This window comes from Triturus cristatus, chromosome 3_1, assembly GCF_964204655.1.
Source record: "Triturus cristatus chromosome 3_1, aTriCri1.1, whole genome shotgun sequence".
Classification (NCBI taxonomy): domain Eukaryota; kingdom Metazoa; phylum Chordata; class Amphibia; order Caudata; family Salamandridae; genus Triturus; species Triturus cristatus.
In genome coordinates, this window is record NC_140583.1 from 114,934,688 (window position 1) to 114,958,181 (window position 23,494).

Consider the following 23,494-nt stretch of genomic DNA (forward strand, 5'->3'; position numbering starts at 1 on the left):
TGCTGCTGGCAGCTGCCCCCTTTTTGTTTCCCCTCTTCCCCCTCTTTCTGTCTCGCTCCTCCTCATTTAGTGAAAACCGAGACTTCAAGAAACAGGTATTATCTTCTCTTTCCTCCTTTCGTTTATTTGCTCTCCTGTGAAATGGATCCAAAAAAGAAAAACACTTTTGCTGGAAATGTCGTCTTTTGCTGACATTTTTCAATTTCTAAGTGCAGCCTCAGGGTGGAGAGAAATAAAACATTAAAAATATGAAAAATGATTAACTAACTAACTAAAGCAAGATAGAGTGGTTGTAAGGTGGCCAGATTGATTTATTCACACCTACACACATTAGCGACACTTTAGTGTTTGCTAGTGAAACACTACTTTTGTTTTCTCGTTGCTTTTTAACCCCTTCCATGCTCATGACGAGCTCAGCTCGTCATGAGTGACAGTGGAGCTGTGCTCATGATGAGCTGAGCTCGTCATAACGGCCGCAGCCCACCCACGCGCGATAAATTCCCCGCCTGTGCGGGAGAATTAATCAATGGGCGGGGTCGTGACGAACTCAGCTCGTCGCGAGCACAGCGGCGACGCGGACCCCCCCCGCACCGTGGGGGAATTACCCACGGCGAGAAGGGGTTAAACAACATTGTTTTCTCTGGGTGGGAAAGTGTACTATTACTAGAGGTACTGAAATACCTGCTTGATGGGTGAATTGGAAAAGAAAATGTATACCGCGGCTCTGTATTCAGAAATGTGGTCTTTTTAAACCACACTGCTTACGTTTTGTAAGGATATAAGCAATGGGCATTGAAGCGGGTCCCTTCTGGGTCCTGTAGTCATGGCCTTAACCATTCAGGTAAAATACTGAGTGTAAAAAGAAAAAAGTAACCATGTTGTTCCTGCTTACATTTCACATGCTTTATTTAATCTTGCATTCCCTATGATTGTTTGCTTTTTCGAGGATGTTGTTAATTTTTTTTAGGCAGCATATTGCTCTTGTCTAGTGCGTAATTTGAATTGAGTCACATCAGGTGTTTATATTGGGTCGGTGCAGTGCATGTTTCTCTCAGTGGGGCAGTATGGTGTTCAGTGGGGGAGAGGATGTGGCACTATGGTCAGAGCTGCTGAATTTGGAACTGCGGAACCAGGTTCAGCCTTCATGACCAATCCACCAGACCACTCCCCCTGAGGGAGAACAATCCCATGCTAGACCTTAGAAGGCCCCGCAAGATCTTAAAAGCTCTGGTTTCTTAGCACCAGCAGGTGGACCCTAGCAGTGGCAAGTGTGGGTTAACCTTGAAGGCCTGTCCGCCGCAATTCATTCTGAAGTTCACCTCCAGGTTTGCAGCCAGACCTATGAAGCAGCACACCATAGAGTGACAGTGACTCTGTCACTGAGGTCACATGACCCTTGAGCATGGTGGCTCTAGGGCAGTGTGACTGCACCAGGCGCTGACCAGCCACGGTCCGTGCAGCTAACAGTGGTGGGGTAGAGGGGCCGGGTAAGGGGGGATTTTGAGAGTCGATGCAGAGGGAAAATTTAATAAATATTTAATTTTCCCACAGCATCGTCCCTCGAAATCTCCCCTTACCCGGCCCCACCGCCGTTACCTGCATGGACCGCGGCTGACGCTGACTTCAGGTAGGGTCGTCATGTTTGCAAGTATAATATGGTTTTAAAAGCACTTGCTGCCCCCTTCCTGGCCTCCAACAATTTTCAGCAACAATAAAAATGTTGTGATACCTCCAGTGATTAATGTTATTAGTAGAGAAAGATGGTGTTTTGTCTAGTGGACGTTTTGACTTGTGGAAAAGAAGCACAGAGGGTTAATGTGCCTGCTGCTAAGAACATGTACTATGCAGATCACAAAGTGCACATAATGTAAATAGGTCAGTGAGTTACTGCTTTTGTCAGAAAGACCCAATTTTTACTTGCAGTTAATTAGTTAAAATCCTAGCATAGAACCGTGAGCTCTTAACTGTCATGTAAGAGCTGCATGCAAACTGCAAGGTATAAATTAGAGCGTTATGGTTTTTTCCCCAGTCTTTGATTATCCTATGGCTGCAGATAAAGGGTTCATTTGAGTAGGAATCAATTATGATTATTAAAGAGCACAACCAACCATGGTACTACTTTTTAAATTCTGAGTTTGTGTTTCTCTAGACCAATCACCATTAAACTATGCAGCCTACTAGTATGGTTGTCATGTGACTCCTACACCTTGCAGTCCTTTGTTCTATTTAACATTTCCTATACACTGATTTACACACGTATGATTGATTGACTCTGTGTAATGTGTGTGATATAAAGTACTCTGACACCCTACACTCAAATTAGCGGTGCTGTACATTTTCTGATACTATATTAGTTTGACATTCTTACACATGCTAACAGTGCCTGCAAAGATTTTTCCTTATTTGTACCAGTGGAACATACAACTGCAGCAGTGAGAAAGGTGACCAGTCAACCTTTGCAAAGGGCCCTCCACTACACAGCAGCAAAAAGTCCCATTTTTTAGGAACTTTTGATCCGTTTGAGCTATAAACAATTTACTAGATAAAATTGCCCGATTATGCAGCAAATCATGTATTATGTGGCAAATATGGCAGAGCCATAATTATGTAGAAAACATTTCCAACTAGGATATTTTGCCATTCATGTTTGAAATGCTCTTGTGGAAAAAGGGAGGAGAAGTGCTGATGACAGAAACTCCATGGCTGGGAGACAAATAGCTTGCTATTCCACCTTTAAGGATATTTGGGACATTCTGTGATTGGAAAGGTATCACACTTTGTAAATGTATTTTAATGTCAATAACTCATATTGAAACTTAAATAAACGTGTATCCATTGGTTAAATTAAATAACGTAATAAGCTGTAACCCATTAGTGAAATGGGAAACAAATACTTAAAATTGGGATATTTTGCTCTCTCTGCCACACCTCTGACTCCAGCTACTGACCCATTCCTCGGGTTATTCCTGCCCTCTGATTCTCCGCCCACGGTTCCCTTCTCCCCCCCCCTCCCCCACTACTGGTTGTACTTGGCTGGCAGAGTGTGGGTCAATAAAATGTCTCATATATGGCAAGTGGCTGATGTGAGACAATGTGAGATAGGACCTCATCAATCCTCATTCCCCCAGCAGAATGACAAAAAGTTCGACCCCAGAGTGAGGTCAACTGGGGCAGACGTGAACAAGCATCGCCCATCCAGAACATCTTTTACCCAGTAAGCCTCATCGCGGCTTATTGTGACTATCTGTGGTCTATATCTTGGGGTCGGTGAGAGCTCTGGGGGCCCTTCCCGCCCTCCCTGTGTCTGAGGCGAGCAGTCATGCCCACATTTACACTGCGGGATCCGGGCTCCCACCACAGCCGGGGAGTGTCTGGAAACAGGAAGCCCTCATTAGGCCTCTGATTGGTCAATGGCGTCTGTGAACGCCAGCGCGAGCCTGTCCGCCTCCCAATTCCCAGAATCCTCGGGGCTTCCCAGACAGCTCTGGGCTGAAACCGAACCCCGGGGAACCTCCCGAGGCCACGTGACCCGCCCAGAGCGGAAATATCAAAAGGGTTTCGATCAGCAGCCGTCTGCGGCGGTGGGCGGGGCCCCCTATGGGAGAGCGTTCTTCATTCTCGCATTGGAAAATGGAGCATATTTTCGCCATGTAGTGCAGAGACGTACAAAAACAAGCTTTGAAGTCTAGGCATAGATTTTTTTTTCTATTCTGCATTACAAGTGTTTTTGTCCTTTAAGCAACATTTATCGTCTGAGAAGATTTCAGACAAATGCTATATTCGGTTTAGCATACAATATAACTGATTGCTGAAAGGTGTTCTCTAGTGTGGATAATTTGTATTTAAAAATACCTAGCCTGGCTCATAAAGCCCAAAATAAAAAATAAATAAACAGGCACCTACTCCCACAGGCTTTCTCCGTCATTTGCAGCAGATTTATGACTTTTTGCAATGAATGGAAGGTTCTCAAAACTACATCAAGAAATATTGTACAAATCTTTGGGAAATATTTTTCCCCACCCAATTTCAGCATAAGCTGAGCTGCAACACTCAGCTAAATACTAGAACTCAGCGTAAAGTTTAGCCAGGAAGATTTTAGACCATCCTGAACTTTTTTGGCAACTCTGAAAGAATTCTCGAGGTCACTTGTAAAATCGAATCCATGAAGTAAAACATGTGGTCCCTACTTATGAAGGCAATTTCAGTCATAAACACAAAGTTACGATTATAGCTTTTTTCGACCTGCCTGGATTTCCCAAATGGATTCATGAAGGGTATAAATGTACTCACCGCTGTGAATTCCTCTGCTGTAAGTGCACAGCCCACTAGAGCAGTGGAAAATGGCCTTCTCCACAAGGAAAGATTAAATGTGCATTTGAGCCGGTGGGTCCATTTTATTCCCCGTGGGGAGTTATACAAAACGAAGAACTCTTCACAGGGGGGATAGGAATCTTGACGGAAAGTCATGCCACATTCCAGGTAGTGTGCCTGGATTCCTGTTGCCTGGTGTAGCTTTCCAAACATACCTCTACGGGATTGTTTGTGAAAATAAAAAAAGTAAAAGCGTGCTCAAGACGGAGGGCTAGATCTCTGCACATAGGTTTACGTTTTTTTCATGCATAGGGTTCTTAATTTTCATGCCTATATGCACTTACATGGTTAAAAAAGGTGTTTTTTTTCTAACTGCGTTGGTCTTGCCCAGTTGTGGTAGTCCTCTCGGTGGCTTTTGATTTCCTGTTAATTTTCAAAGCTTTTCTTCTGAATTGAACTACGGAGAGTTTGGTCCCCGGGTCATGTGTCCTTGTAAGGGAGCCAGAGTGTCGTAAGCACTAACCAGAGTGGTATTGTGGTTACCATTATTTTACAGCGCGGACAGATTCAAGGCCCAGGAAACTCCCAGATGTGCGATCGAGTGCGTCATTTTGTTTGGGTTGAGGTTTTTCTTGGACCTTAAAAAGGTTAGCTTAGTTAGGCCTTTGCACAAACTTGTGGGTCAGTAAGAGTACAGTATAAACCGTAAGGATCTAGGGCGTAGCTAATGCTAGTGCAGCACTGGCACCAGGTTCTGAGGGGCAAATTGCACCTTAATCCTGGCAGTTTTTCCTCCTTAATCAGGGGAGGGAAGTCTATTTCTTTGCCTGCATTAGGCCGTATGGCATTCTTTGCTACGCCTCCGCTAAGGATGTGATTGAAACAAAATTTTTAGCAAATCGGGTTGATTTTGCCAATGCCTGTTTCTTGAAGATGGTAGGTACCTAGCACACGGTCAAAGGGGATCAGCCATTCACATTCACTCAGACGACTCTCGCAGCCTACTTGATATCTGCGTCAAAAACTACACAACCTAGCGCTCCAATGTAGCCTTGTGGCGCTTTAGGAAACCCTGGCCTTAATAAATGAATACGCCGAAGAGCAAGCAGCTATCGCTGCGGGAGGCATTAGCAGGCTTGCTTATTTGCTTTTTGGTGCATTTATGCAGTAGCTAAGATCAACTTTAGATGGAAATCTCAGGAAACCAAAGAGACCATGTGATATTTCACTGTAATGTTGTATCTTTGATACATATGGAGACTGGCCCAACAAGAACACTCTTAGCTGTGCTGAGTTGGTAGCTTGCGAAACCATAGGCATAGACTATCAAAAATATAAACATTCACCTACCCGACTGCCAAACCCTTGCCCCAGATATGAAAGGACTGGAGTTAGAATATTAAACTAACCCAGTACTAAACTGTGGTAAGTGACTTTGGATCAATTTAATCATGAAAAGAAACTTTTTAAAAATCTGAGCTGTTTTAATTCACAAAATGTATGGTCAAAACTGGTCAATTTTCATGAAAGTTGCTTTTAATGATGTAACATAAATGTGTGCATTTGTAAAGCGCACGCTGGCAGCAGATAATATATGTTTACTGTTAACCAACCTAGAGGTACGTAATGTATCAACCTTTGAAGGATGAAAAGGGTGAATAGACCCTCTAGGATTTCAACTTGTCACCATGAGGTCAAACACAGATTCGGAGAGAGGATTCAGTAGTCCACTGAGCCACGAGGCTTAGCTTTATGTAAGAATGATACATTTTCACACATGGTAATGCTTTTATTTTCACCAGCCTTAACAAGCCCAGGCATGCCGAGAAGAGTTTTATGGCCAACTGTGAGTAACAGCACACCAATGCAATATTTCCTATTCAGCTGTAAATACTGGGATATTTTTACAAAAGATCATTGCATTTAAAATACTCTAGCACGAACCTTGACTGATATAAATACACTTATTCTAGAGTATGTTTTAGTTATTTGTGTTTCACAGTGAAATAAAAGGCGCTCGTGCCCCGGGTGGTTTTATGGGACACCAGAATATGGTCAGAAAATAGCTCTTAATGTGTCTGTTTTTAGCATGTCTATGAGCATATGGTTTAAAGTGATGTTGAGGCATTTTGTTTGACAGCCTTAGAGACGTTGAACTGCATGACCTTTCAGTGTTTTGCCTCTCTACTGAGACTGCCAAAATATTAACCCGACTATGAATAGGAGAAAAAAGAGAGGGGGAGAGAGAGAGGGAGAGAGGGGGGAGAGAGAGGAGACTAACAGGTAGATTGAATAAAAGCATGGAAGGTAGACAGGGAAGAAGGGCGGTGAGCGAATAGATTTGGTTTTAGTTTGTGTCAATAATGAGGACATAAAGAAAGTTGTGCGAAGCTCTAGCTTATCTCTGTAACCAATTATAGTAATAAAACAAGCACTGGCAAAAGCCAGTAGGTTTGGATCTGACTGCTGTTTCCACATTCATCTCCCTGCCTGTAAGAAAAACCAAGGCAAAAGGGGAGCCAGGACTTCCAGCATTTCTGGCTTAATCATCAGACCACTTAGTCGTTGTCTTCAGTTTACATAGAGTGCCCAGACCTTCTCCAAACTTTTACCGTCACAGGCAATATTGTTCTGAATTGTGAAGTTAACAGCACTAAGACAGTCCGCAAGCAATGGGGCATTTTTAGATTTCCGAAGCCTGCAAATTCACCGTCTTGCCAACAATATCACATAAAAGACAAACTCGGAAATAACAGTGTTTGCTCGTGTGCATGCATCAGGTTGCAGCCCAAATAATATCAATCGAAGGCTTACCTGGATCTGTTGGCTGATCACTTCCTTTATAAAGTTGCATACTAATATCCAATAGGGTGCTATCTTTGGACACTCCTTAAACATATGTAAATCGTCCGCTAACGGGCCATGCATTTTGAACAGGTATATGCATTCCCGGTTACTCATGAAAGCTTGGCCGGAGACCAATACTCCCTATGAGTAGTAAACAGGTGGTTTCTCTTGAGAGAGGAGGGTTTCACTACCGCATGTAATATAGAAAAGGTAGTATGCCACACTTGCTCAATATTAGCTTCCCCATCCCACAGGTTAGATACTTCTGACACGCTCTTATGCCTCCATCAAGGCCCAATACCAGATCGAGACCTCCTACTGTAATGAACCAGATCTCATTGCCTGTTCTAAAACTGCCTCCTCATCTTCAACCCACCCTTGAGTGACCTACCAGGAACTTAACTGGTAATACTTGAATCTTGTTAACTGATCCTTGGTAAGGTTACATTGAGTCTCCCACTCCACTAAACTTAATCCCGCTTTCAGGTCTGCCCAGTAACATAAGCCTGCCGTTTTTAAGGGTTGACTAAGCTGATCGGACAAACATTCAGGAGTGCCCAGTGAATCCCAAATCGGTGCCCAAGATGAATAATATGGTACTCCCAGCATCCTTCAAATATACATCCATGTTCTAAAGCAGTTTTCATGATCTTTAACCTTACTTTCTTGAAATACTTCGGATCCCCATATTAAAACAGGAAGTGATGCTGACCCTGACTCGCTCCAACAAGCATTGCCTCAAAGAGTTTCCCCATTGGTGAACTATCTGGCTTATTTAATAACATACGGATGTTCTTAAATTGGAAGGCCTGGCAATATATAAGCAGATCAGGTAAGGTCAATCCTCCCACCTCCAACTTTCTCCTCGGTTTCTTCCATGCTATTCTGGGTCCCTTTAATGACCAAATAAAGCTGCCAATTTTCCCCTGAAGTTTAGCTATATCTTTCCTCCGGAACATAAGAGGCACAGAATTAAAAAGAAAAGTGATTTTAGGGAGTACAATCATCTTGATAAGTTTTACCCTACCATATATGTTCAATGGTAGATTTGCCTGTCTTACTAGTAGACTCCCAACATCCTGACTCACCTTTTTTCAATTAACTTAAGGGATTTCTTCAAGTTTCTGTGTAATTATTATGCCCAGGTACCTCATTTGGGATTCAGCCCCCCTACTGCTATTGTCTTGATTCCAACCCATTACTTCAGTTTTGTCAGCATTCACCTTATATCTCGATATCTTTCCAAAACGCGGACCTTTTTCCATCAAATTAGGAATTGCGGCCTTCGGATTGGTAGTATACATAATCAAATCGTCCGCATGTAGCGCTAATTTCATCTCTAACTCAGGGGTCTTAAAAGGGATAATGATAGTGTCTACTCTAATTTGATGCGCAAAGGGCTCGATATAAAGGTTAAAGAGAAGCGGAGACAGGGGACATCTCTGTCTCGTACCTCTAGTTATGGAGAACCAATCCGAAAGTTCTCCATTTACCAACACCCTAGCTTTTGGGAGGCTATAAAGATTTTGCACCATACTCACCATATTTTGTGGAAATCCAACATTTTTAAGATGTTCCTAGAGATATACCCAGTGCACGTGATCAAAGGCCTTTGCAGCATATGCTGCCACTACTGTCAAAGGCAACTTCTGGGCCTGCGCCATATCGATAACCCCCATCATCAAATACGTAAGCATATTGAGTTGCCTCCCAGGGATGAAACCTCTTTGATCAGTATGTATAAGCCCCTTGATAACCTGGGCTACTCTTGAAGCAACTACCCCTGAATAGATCTTATAATCCGTATTCAAGAGTGATATTGGTCTATACGAATCAGCTCTTCAAAGATCTTTATTTGGTTTTAAAATTAAAGCTACTGTTGCCTCTGACCAAGATAGAGGTGCTTCTTCACCATCTATATATAGTGCATTGAATACTTCCTTCAAAAAGGGGGTTACCTTATCTAGAATTTGAGTATACAAGTCTACTGGGAGGCCATCTGACCCAGATGCTTTCCCAGCAGACATTTTCCTGCATTTTACCCAGATCTCTTATTCTGTAATCTCTGCTTCTAAAAAGTTCTTCTGTTCCCTTATTAATTACGGATACTCAATCTCACTTAACCACTTCTCTATATATTCCCTCCTTGGTTGAATATCCTCTTTATATAGCCTGCTCATATATCTCCTGACTTCCCCCCTAATTTCTGCATTAGTACTTAGAAGTGCCCCAGTCTCTCCGTTCATCAGATTCAATATCGGGCTCTTCTATCTATCCGTCTTGGCTTTCTATGCCAACAACGAACTACACATTTCGCCATGGGAGAAGTGCTGAAGCTTAATGACTTTCCATCTGTCTGATATCCTTTTATCTAACACAGCTTGATACCTTGCCTGTAAATCCTCCAACCCCCTCTAGAGCCCTGGTACCTCCACAGATCCTGCCAACGAGTCCAACTGGAGTTCACTTTCCTTAGCCTTAATTTCTGTAATTCCCTTCTCATCTTTCTGCCTTACCACCCATCTTTTGCCTAACATTATAGTACTTATTTTAGCTCTTAAATATGCTTTAAAGGCATCCCAAACTATTTTTAATCCAGCGGAACGCCTATTAGCGTTAAAGTCAGTCGTCTTATCAGCTAGGTCCAATACCAATCCATCATCTAACAAGATACCTTTGGGTCAAGTTCGCGCTTTATGAAACTGCGTAAAAAAAAAAGCTGCTTCTGTCTAAGGTCAATCTCCTTTGGCCCGGGTTTTGGTAAAAATTTAGAGATAAGGTCACCGGAGAGTGATCTGAAAGAGCAGCGGGACCATGGGCTATCTCTTTAACCTCATCGTATAGGTCCTGCTCCACCATAAAGTAATCAATACGAGAATGGTACACCAGACATCAACCAAATTAAGTTCAGTCATCATGTTTTTCAGACTAGCTAGTGTCTTAGAAAAAAACACATATTTTACTTTTGATGCTCTCTCTAAATCTTTATTTAAGACTAGATTGAAATCCCCTCCCAACAAAATTGGGGCTGTGGTCTCCAAGAGGCAAGATTCCAACCTTATCAAAGCATCCGGAGTATCATTATTTGGGCCATAGTATGTTGCACATGATAAAGACCTACCCTCAATCCCTCAATTAGCTACCAACCACCTACCAGAGGAGTCCATTTGATAATTTAGTATCCTTATTCCTGAATTGCTTCTTATGACTAGGGCCACTCCCCTAGTACTACCTCTATGATCCGAGCAGACCACATCCTGCACCCAAGGTTTCTTACTGAACCGATCTGCACAATTCTTCCGTTCCCAATGCGTCTCCTGGAGCAATATTATTTGTGCTCTGCTATCTTTCAAATACTCTACCACTCGGGCTAGCTTCTTCCTAGATCTCAAGCCATTGACATTCCAAGACATAACCTTAACTATATTAAGATTACTCATACTTGATTCTCCTCTTCATGCTTTATTTTAATCTTCTTCACTTACTCTTCTGCTTAGGCAAAATGTACTGATGGAACCCCGGAGTTTTACGAAACTGGGTAAACATTAGCAAGATGAGGACAAATATTGTTTTTATTTTTTCCCTATGGTCTCCCCACCCAGTGCATCCCTTCCCCCACGCCCCTGGGTAACCCCTCCTTCCTATCTCTAGGCGATACCATCCTCAAATGTTAAGGATCTCTCCTTTAAAGCCCGTCCTAACATCAATTCTTTAACCGTATACGTGAGAAAGTTAACCAGGATTTTCCTGGTATGCTGTTTTCTCATAGATGCTGTGTGTATGTGTGGTCTCTTATTGGTTAGTGCTGTTGTGTTGACAATGATGCTATTGTATAAGTCACCTCAGTGCGGTGTTGGGTGGGTATGCAGTTTTCTTTTGGATGCTGTGTGTGTTGTTTCTTCTGATGGGTGCAAATAGAGAATATCAAATCACAAATATCGAGTTACACAAATATTGAGGATCAGAAATATCGACAGCAAGAATATCGTGGTCAAGAATATCGACTTAAGGTAAGTAATATCGATTTTAAAAATATCGAAGTATTTAATATTGTTTGCAAAAATATAAATGTTAAAATATTGTTACTTTATTAATGTTATGTGTTTTAGTAAATATTTTATATGTATGTGTTGTATGTTTTTTGTATAAGAATTGTTTGTATTTTTAATATATGTGTTACATTTTTAGTAGTTATTATTTTTTATTTGAATGTAATGTTTTTAGTTCTTTAGAGGGTTGTGGGTTTTTAGGGGAAAAGAGTGGGAAGTAATTTAATTATATTAAACGTATTCATTATTTTGTATTTATTAATATTTGTTCAATTAAGATGTTATAGTATGAAAATTGTGAAGTAATTTATTATTAATTAATAAATTAATAATTGATTGTTAATTAATTTAAATTAATTAATTGGTAATTAATTATGGTAATTGTGAAATTATTTTAGGTGTGTGTTGTGGTGTTTATAGGTGTTAATTAATTTATTTTTAATTCATGAATTAATAACTGGATGTTAATTAATTTTAATTAATTAATTGATCATTCATTAGGTTAATTGTGTAATTATTTTAGGTGTGCATTGTGGTGTTTATAGGTGTTAAGGGTGGGAAGTAATTTATTTTAATTGATGAATTAATAATTGGATGTTAATTAATTTTAATTAATTAATTGTGTAATTAACTGTAGGTGTGTGTTTTGGTGTTTATAGGAATAAAGGGTGAGAGGTAATTTGTATTTAATTAATATATAGTTAATTATTTGATATGTATTTTGGGTAATTTATTTTTTTGTCTTGTTTTCACTTTTAAAAGGGTAAACGGTAAAGATTTTAATGACTTTGTAATTAGTTGTTAATAGTCAATTAATGTTTATTAGCTTTTTTATTAATAATATTTTTTACATTGATTATTGATTATGTTAATTTTGGGGGGAAGTTAATTAAAAATGTTAAAGTGTTTTGTTATTGGTGTGGTGTTTATATGGTAGGAAATACAATAAATACATTTATGTATTGATCAATTTGTAAATATTTTCTAGTTTAAAAGAAGTTGTTTTTTATACTTTTATTTATTCTTTTATATTATTTGAAGTTTTTTGATATGTGATTAATATTATACTATTTTCTCATTTTATATATTTAATATATTTGATTTTTCATTTCAAAATATTGTTTATTTATTTTTATGACTTTTAATAATTTTTTGTGTTTTTTATTTTTGTTTTAACTGTTTGAGTGTGAATAGTTATTTTTGTCTCTCTGCTATCCAAAACTTTCCCTACTGGTGCACTCACTGGAGTGGGAGTAGTAATTTGTATCCCTCTGCAATCCAGCACTTTCCCTACTGTTGCATTCACTGGAGTGGGAATAACAATGTTTACCCCTCTGCTATCCAACAGTTATTCTACTGTTGCATTCAGTGGAGTGAGAATAATCATATTTACCCCTCCGCTATCCAACACTTTCCCTACTGTTGCACTCTTTGGAGTGTGGGTAGTAATTTTTGCCGGCCGCTATCCCACACATTCCCTACTGTTGGTCTCACTGGTTTGGGAATAGTAATTTGTACCCCTCCGCTATCCAACACTTTCCCTACTGTTGCACTCTTTGGAGTGGGAATAGTAATTTTGACCCCTCTGCTATCCAACACTTTCCCTACTGTTGCATTCTTTGGAGTGGGACTAGTAATATTTTCCCCTCCGCTATCCAACGCTTTCTCTACTGTTGCTCTCACTGGAGTGGGAATAGTAATTTTTACCCCTCTGCTATCCAACACTGGAATAGTAAATGTAATTATTTTTCTATCCAACACTTTCCCTACTGTTGCACTGATTGTATTGGTAAATGTAAGCTTACATATTTTTTAATAGTTTAATGTTTTAATTTATTATCGATTTTTTAAATATTTTAAATTATTGAGATCTATATATATATATATATTGTTTTTATATAATTTTAAAGTTTTAAGATAAATTAATGATAATAGTTTATTAATTATTTTAAATTAAATATATATGTATAAATTATTATGTTAAGTTAAGTTTATTTGTTATATTTTGTTAAAATGTATATTAAATTGTATTTAATTTCCTAAAATGAATATCAATATTTAATATATTTAATATACATTATTGTATTTTATATATATATTTAAATCAATATTTTTTAAATCGATGTTTTTTACATTGATATTTTTGATACAATATTTTGGTGCAAACCTGTTTAGCTATGAGGGTCGATATTTTTGTAGTCTATATATTTTATTCAATATTATGAACATCGATATTTATGTCTTCGATATTCTATCAGTGAACCCTTCTGATGACAGAAGATGTAACAACAGAAAAATATCATCACTATCTCATAGCAAGCAGCCACTTCTTTTTTGTTTTTTTACTTTACTTTGACATATAATTCTTTGTTGGTCCCAACAACATCACTCCCCATCATAAACCATACACGGGAAGAAAGCAACGATATTTTGATATCAGCGTATGAAAGGGTTATTTAAAACACATGCATGAGGCACTATTGCGTGTAACTAGATCAGGCAACCAGCGTTTTAACCCATGTAATATAAACCGGCCATAAGACACGACACCTAAACTACGGCGAAGATGGTGTTAGCAGCATCCGCTGTAAACCTGGTTCTGCTTTGGAGTGTGTGTGATGTTGCACACTCCTAGAGAGGCACCTGGCCACATGCGGAGCAAGACCTACTCCTCACCTGGGCTGGTGCGTGAGGCTCGCCTCACCTCACCTCTGCCTGTTGAGGGGTGTCCTTTAACTCATCTAATGTAGATGAACTGCTGTGCATGTTTGAACTTGAATGATGAAGTGTGCAATTCACCACTTACATCACAGCATATGTCGCAATCATGAACGCCACTGAGCAGTGAAACAATAGAACATCTTAGTGTATGGCTAAGAACATAAAGGTGTTTGATCTCGTGCATGGATGAAAAATGTAGATGGAACAGCTAAGGAAAAAGAAAGAAAATGTAACTGATGGGTCTAAGTCATAAAGCATTTACTGCACATATGGTGAACTCTGGTGAACACTTTGGTGTGAACCTGAGGTACCACTGCGCAAAGCTACAATTGTGAGCCTGAGTCACAGACTCAGGACTGGTAGAATTTTCTGTTTGTGAGCAGCACGTACAAATTCAGAAATTACACTAGTGGCGTAGAATTAATTGATACACGCGGAATTTGAGGTTTCTGGGTGGAATATTGGGAGTTCCTGTGTTAGGTAGTCTTCAAAAGTAGGTGAATACCTACAAACTTGCACATTTATTTCACATTTACATACCCCTTGTAGGTAGGCTTCTGCAGTAGAAATGCTCGTAAATTTACTCCTGTGTGAGGCACGAGTAAGTGTTTCTAGGGCAGAATGGGGAAGGATTAACCCCATATTTATTAGAGGTGTAACTGTAGGGATTTCTTGATCAGGGCATGTTTTCCCAGAAGAGAACAACAATTAAAATGTGTAAATACAGTTTTACATCAAATTTCAGAATGCAGGATATCCTACATGCGTAAATGTTACACACTGGGGTACTCAAAAAAACGAACGACAATCATAGATTTCCTGGGGCACTCCTAGAATTCTTTGCGAGTTTTCGAAAAGTCGGACATTTGTTCCAAATGATGAATAAACCACAGGGGGCACATTTTGACTTTTCACATGAGCTCTTTGTGAAGCAGGCCGCGTGTGGCTTCGCTAGAGCCCCCTCTCACCTGCCTAGGCGTAGGGACCCGCAGTTTATCTGAGTCATCACGAGGCATGCTTATTGTAGAGTGGGAGTTTGGGGGAGATTTATGTGTAATAAGACAGCAGCCCATGGAGGAATATAATGTCCCATTCCTAGAGACATGACTATGGCGAGGGAGGGAAACCCTTGTACCTGCAGACACCTGGCACCAGGTCGACACCAGGACCACCGTCAGGGCTCAGGACTGTGTGACTTGTACCCACAGGCGCGCAACTCTCATTGGGATCAACGGGCTTCAGCCCCCGCCCCCTGCCACCTCCCCCCTCCTCTCGTGTGTGTCAGCCCGGGCTGAGACAGCTGCCCGGGCACACGCGCAGCCGCACCCGAGCGCTTAAAAGATCATTCACTTGTTAACGAGGGTTTGTTGTTTTTCACCCCTTCTTAGTGCCCCTGCATCTTCACTCTGCCTATGACTGGAAGAATTACCCCGCCCCCCCCCCCTCCCTGCCCCTCGAAATGTGGCTTTGGTTGCGCCTCTGTGTACCCACCATGACTGAAGAGAGCATCGGCATGAATGAGCTTCCCGCCTTAAAAGTACATTTCCGCATTCCTCCGGCCTAAAGGTTTCCATATATATTTCTGTTTTTCCAGCTTGATTCTCCCTATATGGCAGGCGAGTCTACATTCTACCTCGATCCTCATCACTCGCCTTCTCGCCCTCTCATCCCAGCCTGCAGCCCCTCCGCCTCTTCATCGTACCCCAAGGCTCGCCGGCCCCATACTCACTCAGCTCAGAGATGCTCCCCACACAGGTGGCCAGAAGCGACTGCTCCAGGGTGCGCAGCTCCAGCTGGGCGTAGGCGTCCGCCCGCTCGTCCTTGCACAGAGAGCCATCGTTGTAAGGACTGAAGTACGCGGGGAGGGAGAGCACACCTGCGGAGGGAAAGAAAGAGAATTAGAACTGAAAAGACCAGACCACCACACAAAAACCGGGCGTAAGTGAGAGCTGGCAACAGAGAGTTCACTCAGTCTGACACTGGAGTGAGATAATTCCCTCAGTCTGACACTGGTGTGAGAGCTCGCTTGAGAGAGTTCCCTCGGTCTGACACTGTGGGGTGAGAGCTCGCTAGAGAGAGTTCCCTCAGCCTAACACTGGAGTGAGAGCTCGCTAGAGAGAGTTCCCTCAGTCTGACTCAGTGGAGTGAGAGCTCGCTAGAGATAGTTCCCTCAGTGTGACACTGGGTGAGAACTCGCTAGACAGAGTTCCCTCAATCTGACTTTGGAGTGAGAGCTCGCTAGAAATAGTTCCCTCGGTCTGACACTGGAGTGAGAGCTCGCTAGAGAGATTTCCCTCGGTCTGACACTGGAGTGAGAGCTCGCTTCAGAGAGTTCCCTCAGTCTGACACAGTGGAGTGAGAGCTCGCTAGAGACAGTTCCCTCAGTCTGACACTGGAGTGAGAGTTCGTAAATTCGAGTATCATCGGCTAAAACTGGAGTGAGAACTCGCCAGAGAGAGTTCTCTCTGTTGGAGACAGTGGAGTGACAGCTCACAAGAGAGAGTTCCTTCGGTATAACACTGGAGTGGGAGCTAGCTAGACAGAGTTTCCCCAGTCCAACACTGGAGTGAGAGCTCGTTAGACAGAGTTCCCTCAGTCTGGCTCTGGAGTGAGAGCTCGCTAGAGAGAGTTCCCTCGGTCTGGCTCTGGAGTGAGAGCTCGCTAGAGAGAGTTCCCTCGGTCTGACACTGGAGTGAGTGCTCGCTTGAGAGAGTTCTCTCGGTCTGACACTGGAGTGAGAGCTCGCTAGAGAGATTTCCCTCGGTCTGACACTGGAGTGAGAGCTCGCTTGAGAGAGTTCCCTCAGTCTGACATAGTGGAGTGAGAGCTCGCTAGAGATAGTTCCCTCAGTCTGACACTGGGTGAGTACTCGCTAGACAGAGTTCCCTCAGTCTGACACTGGAGTGAGAGTTCGTAAAGACGAGTATCATCGGCTAAAACTGGAGTGAGAACTCGCCAGAGAGAGTTCTCTCTGTTGGAGACAGTGGACTGACAGCTCACAAGAGAGAGTTCCCTCGGTATAACACTGGAGTGGGAGCTAGCTAGACAGAGTTTCCTCAGTCCAACACTGGAGTGAGAGCTCGTTAGAGAGAGAGACACAGTGGAGTGAGAGCTCGCTAGACAGAGTTCCCTCAGTCTGGCTCTGGAGTGAGAGCTCACTACAGAGAGTTCCCTCGGTCTGACACTGGAATGAGAGCTCGCTAGAGAGAGTTCCCTCGGTCTGACACTGGAGTGAGTGCTCGTTTGAGAGAGTTCTCTCGGTCTGACAGTGGAGTGAGAGCTCGCTAGAGAGATTTCCCTCGGTCTGACACTGGAGGGAGAGCTTGCTTGAGAGAGTTCCCTCAGTCTGACACAGTGGAGTGAGAGCTCGCTAGAGATAGTTCCCTCAGTCTGACACTGGGTGAGTACTCGCTAGACAGAGTTCCCTCACTCTGGCTCTGGAGTGAGAGCTCGCTAGAGAGAGTTCCCTTGGTCTGACACAGGGGAGTGATAGCTCGCTAGAGACAGTTCCCTCAGTCTGACACTGGAGTGAGAGTTCGCTTGAGAGAGTTCCCTCAGTCTGACACAGTGGAGTGAGAGCTCGCTAGAGAGAGTTCCCTCCGTCTGACACAGTGTAGTGACAGCTCACTAGAGAGAGTTACCTCGGTATGACACTGGAGTGAGAGCTCGCTTGACAGAGTTTCCTCAGTCCGACACTGGAGTGAGAGCTTGTTAGAGAGAGAGTTCCCTCGGTCTGACACTGGAGTGAGAGCTCGCTAGAAAGAGTTTCCTACACTGGCGTGAGAGCTCGCTAGAGCGACTTCCCTCAGCCTGAAACAGTGGAGTGAGAGCTCGCTAGAGAGAGTTCCCTCTGTCTGACACTGGAGTGAGACCGCACTATAGAGAGTTCCCACCATTTGATACAGTGGAGTGAAACTTGGCAAGAGAGAGTTCCCTCAGTCTGACAATGGAGTGAGAGCTCGCTTTAGAGAGTTCCCTCAGTGTAACACAGTGGATTGGAACCTGGCTAGAGAGAGTTCCCTCAGTCTGACACTAGAGTGAGAGCTCACTTTAGAGAGTTCCCTCAGTGTGACACAGTGGAGTGAAACCTGGTTAGAGATAGTTCCCTCAGTCTGACACTAGAGTGAGAGCTCACTTTAGAGAGTTCCCTCAGTTTGACACAGTGGAGTGAAACCTGGTTAGAGATAGTTCCCTCAGTCTGACACTGGAGTGAGAGCTCGCTTTAGAGAGTTCCCTCAGCGTGACACAGTGGAGTGAAATCTGGCTAGACAGAGTTCCCACAGTCTGACACTAGAGTGAGAGCTCGCTTTAGAGAGTTCCCTCAGTGTGACATAGTGGAGTGAAACTTGGCTAGAGAGAGTTCCCTCAGCTTGACACTGCGAATAAGCATGGCACAGTTGTTTAACCACCGAAATATTATTTTGTACTGTGAACAACAATGCATGGTACAGTTAGGGATATATATGGTTTTAGTTAACACCGCTCTAGTCAGTGTTCCTGTGGTATAGTAGGCAACAGTGGACAAGAGCCCCAGTGTTGGCATTATTTAATTAATTCAAACTAAGTGTAGTGATTATCAATAAATTAACTCATTGACAATATCGAAGGCACTCACATGCGCCAGGCACACACAGTTTTTAAACTTTGAACCACAAGCAACACTAATGCACAGTGTACACTCTAAACATCTTTAGAAGCAGGCACATCAATGCATAGGTCAGAGGTCACACAAAGCCATTTCCTGTGATGTGATGTTTTCAGTAGCGGGTAAAATCCTCTCATTTCCGATTCAAAGTACTCTCAACTTATTGCTTCTTAGGTCTGGTTAAAAGATCATTAACGATTTTAGACAGCCTTTTGTGCGGTAATAAGACAGGCGCATTTGTCACACACAAGAAGGTAAATACAACATTTCAAATTCCAGGAAGCAATCTGATTTAGCACTGCTTCCTGCCTATGCATGTCTCCACCAAATAGTGCAGTGCTTGCTGCCTGTCTGCGTCAAATCTAGTCTACAAATATTGTAATGTTTAATGCCTTATTCCACTTAATCCATTTTACAAGTAGCGCAGTATTCACAGCATGTCTGTCCCAAATCCATGCTACAAACAGTGTGTAAGACTGGCTCTATCGACTCAATGACAGAAATAGGGCATTGTCTACAAACTGCTTCTACCAAATTCAAGATACAAACAGTGCATTGTGCACAGGCTGTTTCACTTAATCCGTTGTAGAAATAATGCAATGTCTACAGTTTACTACCCACTCATACATGATACAAAGAGAGGTCTTTACGGTCTGCCTTTACAAATGCATGATACAGATAGGAAACAGCTAGCACCCTGCCTGTACCAAATCAATGATACAAACAGTGCAACGTGTGTAGGCTCCTTCACCTATTCCGTTGTACAAATAAAACAATGTCTACAGTCTGCTGCCACCTCATACATGATACAAAGAGAGGGTTTAACAGTCTGTCTCTACCAAATGCATGATACAAATAGGAAACACCTTATAGCCGGTCTACCAAATCAATGATACAAACAGTACAACATTTGTAGGCTCCTTCACCTATTCTGTTGTGCAAAGAAAGCAATATCTACAGTCTGCTGCCACCTCATACATGATACAAAGAGAGGGTTTAACAGTCTGTCTCTACCAAATGCATGATACAAATAGGAAACACCTTATAGCCGGTCTACCAAATCAATTATACAAACAGTACAACATTTGTAGGCTCCTTCACCTATTCTGTTGTGCAAAGAAAGCAATATCTACAGTCTGCTGCCACCTCATACATGATACAAAGAGAGGGTTTAACAGTCTGTCTCTACCAAATGCATGATACAAATAGGAAACACCTTATAGCCTGTCTACCAAATCAATGTTACAAACAGTGCAACGTTTGTAGGCTCCTTCACTTATTCCGTTGTACAAATAAAACAATGTCTACAGTCTGCTGCCACTTCATACTTGATACAAAGAGAGGGTTTAACAGTCTGTCTCTACCAAACCAATGATACAAATAGTGCAACGTGTGTAGGCTCCTTCACTTAATCCTTTGTAGACATAATGCAATGTCTCCAGTCTGCTGCCACGTAATACATGATATAAAGAGAGGTCTTTACAGTCTGACTCTACCAATTGTATGATACAAATAGGAAACACCCAGGTTTGGATTGGGATTAAAAATCGGCCCGGGCACGGTAAAAAAAAAGTGGCCCACATTTGCATATTGCCTTTCAGTAATACACTGCTTTGGCGAAATTTTATTTTAAAAAGAGGGAGGGGTGATAAAAAATGCACGGATTAGTTTACACTGGTGAAACACACCTGAAAACAAGTGAACCACTTTTGCTCAGGGCCCCTGCCCCGTTCAATATGCATAAATTAATGGGCCAGCCCAGCTAGAGAAAGGGAACTCCTATTCAATATGCATATATTAATGGGCCGGCCCAGCGAGAGAAATGGAGTGACACCTCTGTCTTTGATAAAAGGGAGGTAATGAACGCCCATCTACCTCCAGAAATGCCACTCAGGCACCCACTGGGCCGCTGGTGACATCTGAACTCACCAGACACAGCCCAATTCGCCTTCCAGGCTGCCAAAAAAGCAGCCCACAGCTTGAACTGAACACCGGCCCCTTGGGCATTTCCCAAGGGCCTGCATTACCAATCCGATGCTGGAAAAACCTTATAGCCTGTCTCTACCAAATCATTGATACAAATAGTGCAGTGTGCGCATCCTCCTCCACCTAATCCTTTGTCAAATAATGCAATGTCTACAGTCTGCCGCTACTTAATTCATGAGACAAAGAGAGGTCTTTACAGTCTGTCTCTACCAAATCAATGATACAAATAGTGCAACATGTGCAGGCTCCTACACCTAATCTGTTATACAAATAGCGCAATGTGTACAGCCTCCTCCACCTAATCCTTTGTAGACATAATGCAATGTCTACTGCTGCCGCCACATAATGCATGATACAAAGAGAGGTCTTTACAGTCTGCCTCCACCAAACGCAAGATACAAATGGTGTTGATTTTACACTCTACATCTACCAAATCTGTGATCAATATAGTGTTGTATATATAGCAAATCAATAAAAAAATAATGCATTGTTTACAGCCTTTCTTCGGATGATCTGATTCAAATAATGAAATGTTCACACTCTGTATCTACCAAATCTATTATCAATATAGTGTGGTATCTATAGAAAATTTATTCTACAAATAGTGTGGTGTTACAGCCTTTATTTTGCTGATCTGATACAAATAATACAATGTTTCTAGTTTGCCTCTACAAAATCTACAACACAGTTAGTGGTGTTTATACCCTGCCTCTAACAAATCCTTGATGAAAATAGTGTGAAGTTTACAGTCTGTCTCTACTCTATCCCTGACACCGAAGGCAACTTGTATACAGTATCTCCCTGCTTAGGCCATGATACAAATAATGCAGTGCTTACAGTCGGCCTCTACTAGGCGTGGGCTTGGGAGACAATCTACAAGATCATGTACATCAAATAGGGATGACACAAATATATTTCAGACATTTTAAGCTCAGGAAGATTGCGTGATTTGCCCAGAATCACACAGCATTGAACTATCCACCGAGTCATCAGTATTGTACTAAACGGAGAAAGCTGCAAATTGCGAAGTTGTGTTTTAGGGGGGTTGTTTGCTGGGGGTTTAAGCTTCTTAAATAAGAGGTAATGATGAGTAGAAGAAAAGCGATGCATGAAGAGACACCGATCACCAGCCCAAATTCAACCCCTGCCTACTGGAAACGGCGTAAAAGACGAATCGCTGAAGAGATGCATTAAGCACCATTTCCATGAGCATTGTCAATGGCTCAAATATCCGTACAACATATGGAATGAATTTTTGGCGCCAGAAGACGGGAAATATGGAGTGAGGTTCACAACTTGTTCGGCTTCCATTGACACAGCCCACCGCAGCATACCTGGATGGTGGAAATTGGCGTTAACGTTAAATTGAAGCATTAATGAAGTTTTGAAGGGATTTTTTCCAGGCCAGGCGACTGCACATGAATAAGGCAGACAAGGTGACTGTAGGCAGACCGAAGCTCGGCTTACAAGCCAAACACGCGTCTAGTTTTCAGGGTACGTCAGGTGTTGATGTTAGGGGGAAATAAGAACCAGTTTATGAAGTGCCGGCATATATTAGCGCACATATGGTTCAAGCTAACATCATGGGATACAAAGTTCAGAACAAAGAGAGGTATTCAGAGGGAGATTTGTGGGGGTGAGAAGAGCGAACCCCTCTTAGAAGCGGGATTGTGCCAGGACCACCACGCCCCCTCCTGGAGCACGGCCAACTTGGCCAGGTGAAACTAAGAAAGTTTGGCCTTCATGTGCCAAAGTTACAATGGAGCAACCTGGATAACGCCTGCCTACCATGGAGGTCCACCTGTGAGGCTGGCCCTCTGTTTTATGGCTATTTTCCTTTGTTGCCCTATAGGAGCTGCTGTTTAGGCTAGAAAGGTGGCCCGTTGTGTTGAAGGTTGCACCTTGTGCTTTAGCACAGGTTCTTTGTATTGGGAACAGTGATAGTGAGAGGTGGTGGTGGTGGGATCATTCACATAGATTTTAGTGGTGAGGCAGGAGAATCCAAAAGGGAAGACTATGGGTAGATGAACATCTTTAACCAAGCAAGGGACCAGGATAGCATCTTCAGCCCAGCAGAGGCCCAGGATAGCATCTTCAGCCCATCATAGGACCAGGATAGCATCTTCAGCTCAGCAGAGGACCGGGACAGGATTGCATCTTCAGCCCAGCAGAGGACCAGGATAGCATCTTCAGCCCAGCAGAGGACCTGGATAGCATCTTCAGCCCTGCAGAGGACTGGGATAGCATCTTCAGCCCAGCAAAGGAACGGGATAGCATCTTCAGTCCAGCAGATGACCAGGATAAAATCTTCAGCCCAGGAGAGGACAAGGACAGGATAGCATCTTCAGCCCAGCAGAGGACCAGGATAGCATCTTCAGTACAGCAGAGAACCAGTATAGCATCTTCAGCCCAGCAGAGGACCAATATAGCATAATCAGCCCAGCAAAGCACCAGGCTAGCATATTCAGCCCAGTAGAGAACCAGGATAAAATCTTCATCCCAGCAGAGAGCCAGGAATGCATCTTCAGCCCAGAAGAGTACCAGGATAGCATCTTCAGCTCAGTAGAGGACCGATAGCCTCTTCAGCCCAGCAGAGGACCAGGATAGCATCTTCAGCCAAGCAGATGACCAGGATAGCATCTTCAGCCCTGCAGAAGACCAGGATAGCATCTTCAGTCCTGCAGAAGACCAGGATAGCATCTTCAGTCCATCAGAGGACCAGGATAGCATATTCAGCCCTGCAGAAGACCAGGATAGCATCTTCGGCCCAGCAGAGGACCAGGATTGCATCTTCAGCCCAGCAAAGGACCAGGATAGCAACTTCAGCTCAGTAGAGGACCGATAGCCTCTTCAGCAGAGGACCAGGATAGCATCTTCAGCCAAGCAGATGACCAGGATAGCTCTACAGCCCAGCAGAGGACTAGGATAGCATCTT

At 42.7% G+C, this 23,494-nt stretch overlaps 1 protein-coding gene across 1 annotated transcript in view; it reads right to left on the bottom strand.

Annotated features, from left to right (window-relative positions):
* Window positions 1-23,494, bottom strand: part of LOC146859807 (ankyrin repeat and BTB/POZ domain-containing protein 2-like) — a 487,880-nt gene that overhangs the window by 140,563 nt on the left and 323,823 nt on the right. The window contains exon 2 of the mRNA XM_085643532.1: window positions 15,658-15,804. Within this exon, the coding sequence (XP_085499658.1) occupies window positions 15,658-15,804 (147 nt within the window). The remainder of the gene's footprint in view (window positions 1-15,657; window positions 15,805-23,494) is intronic.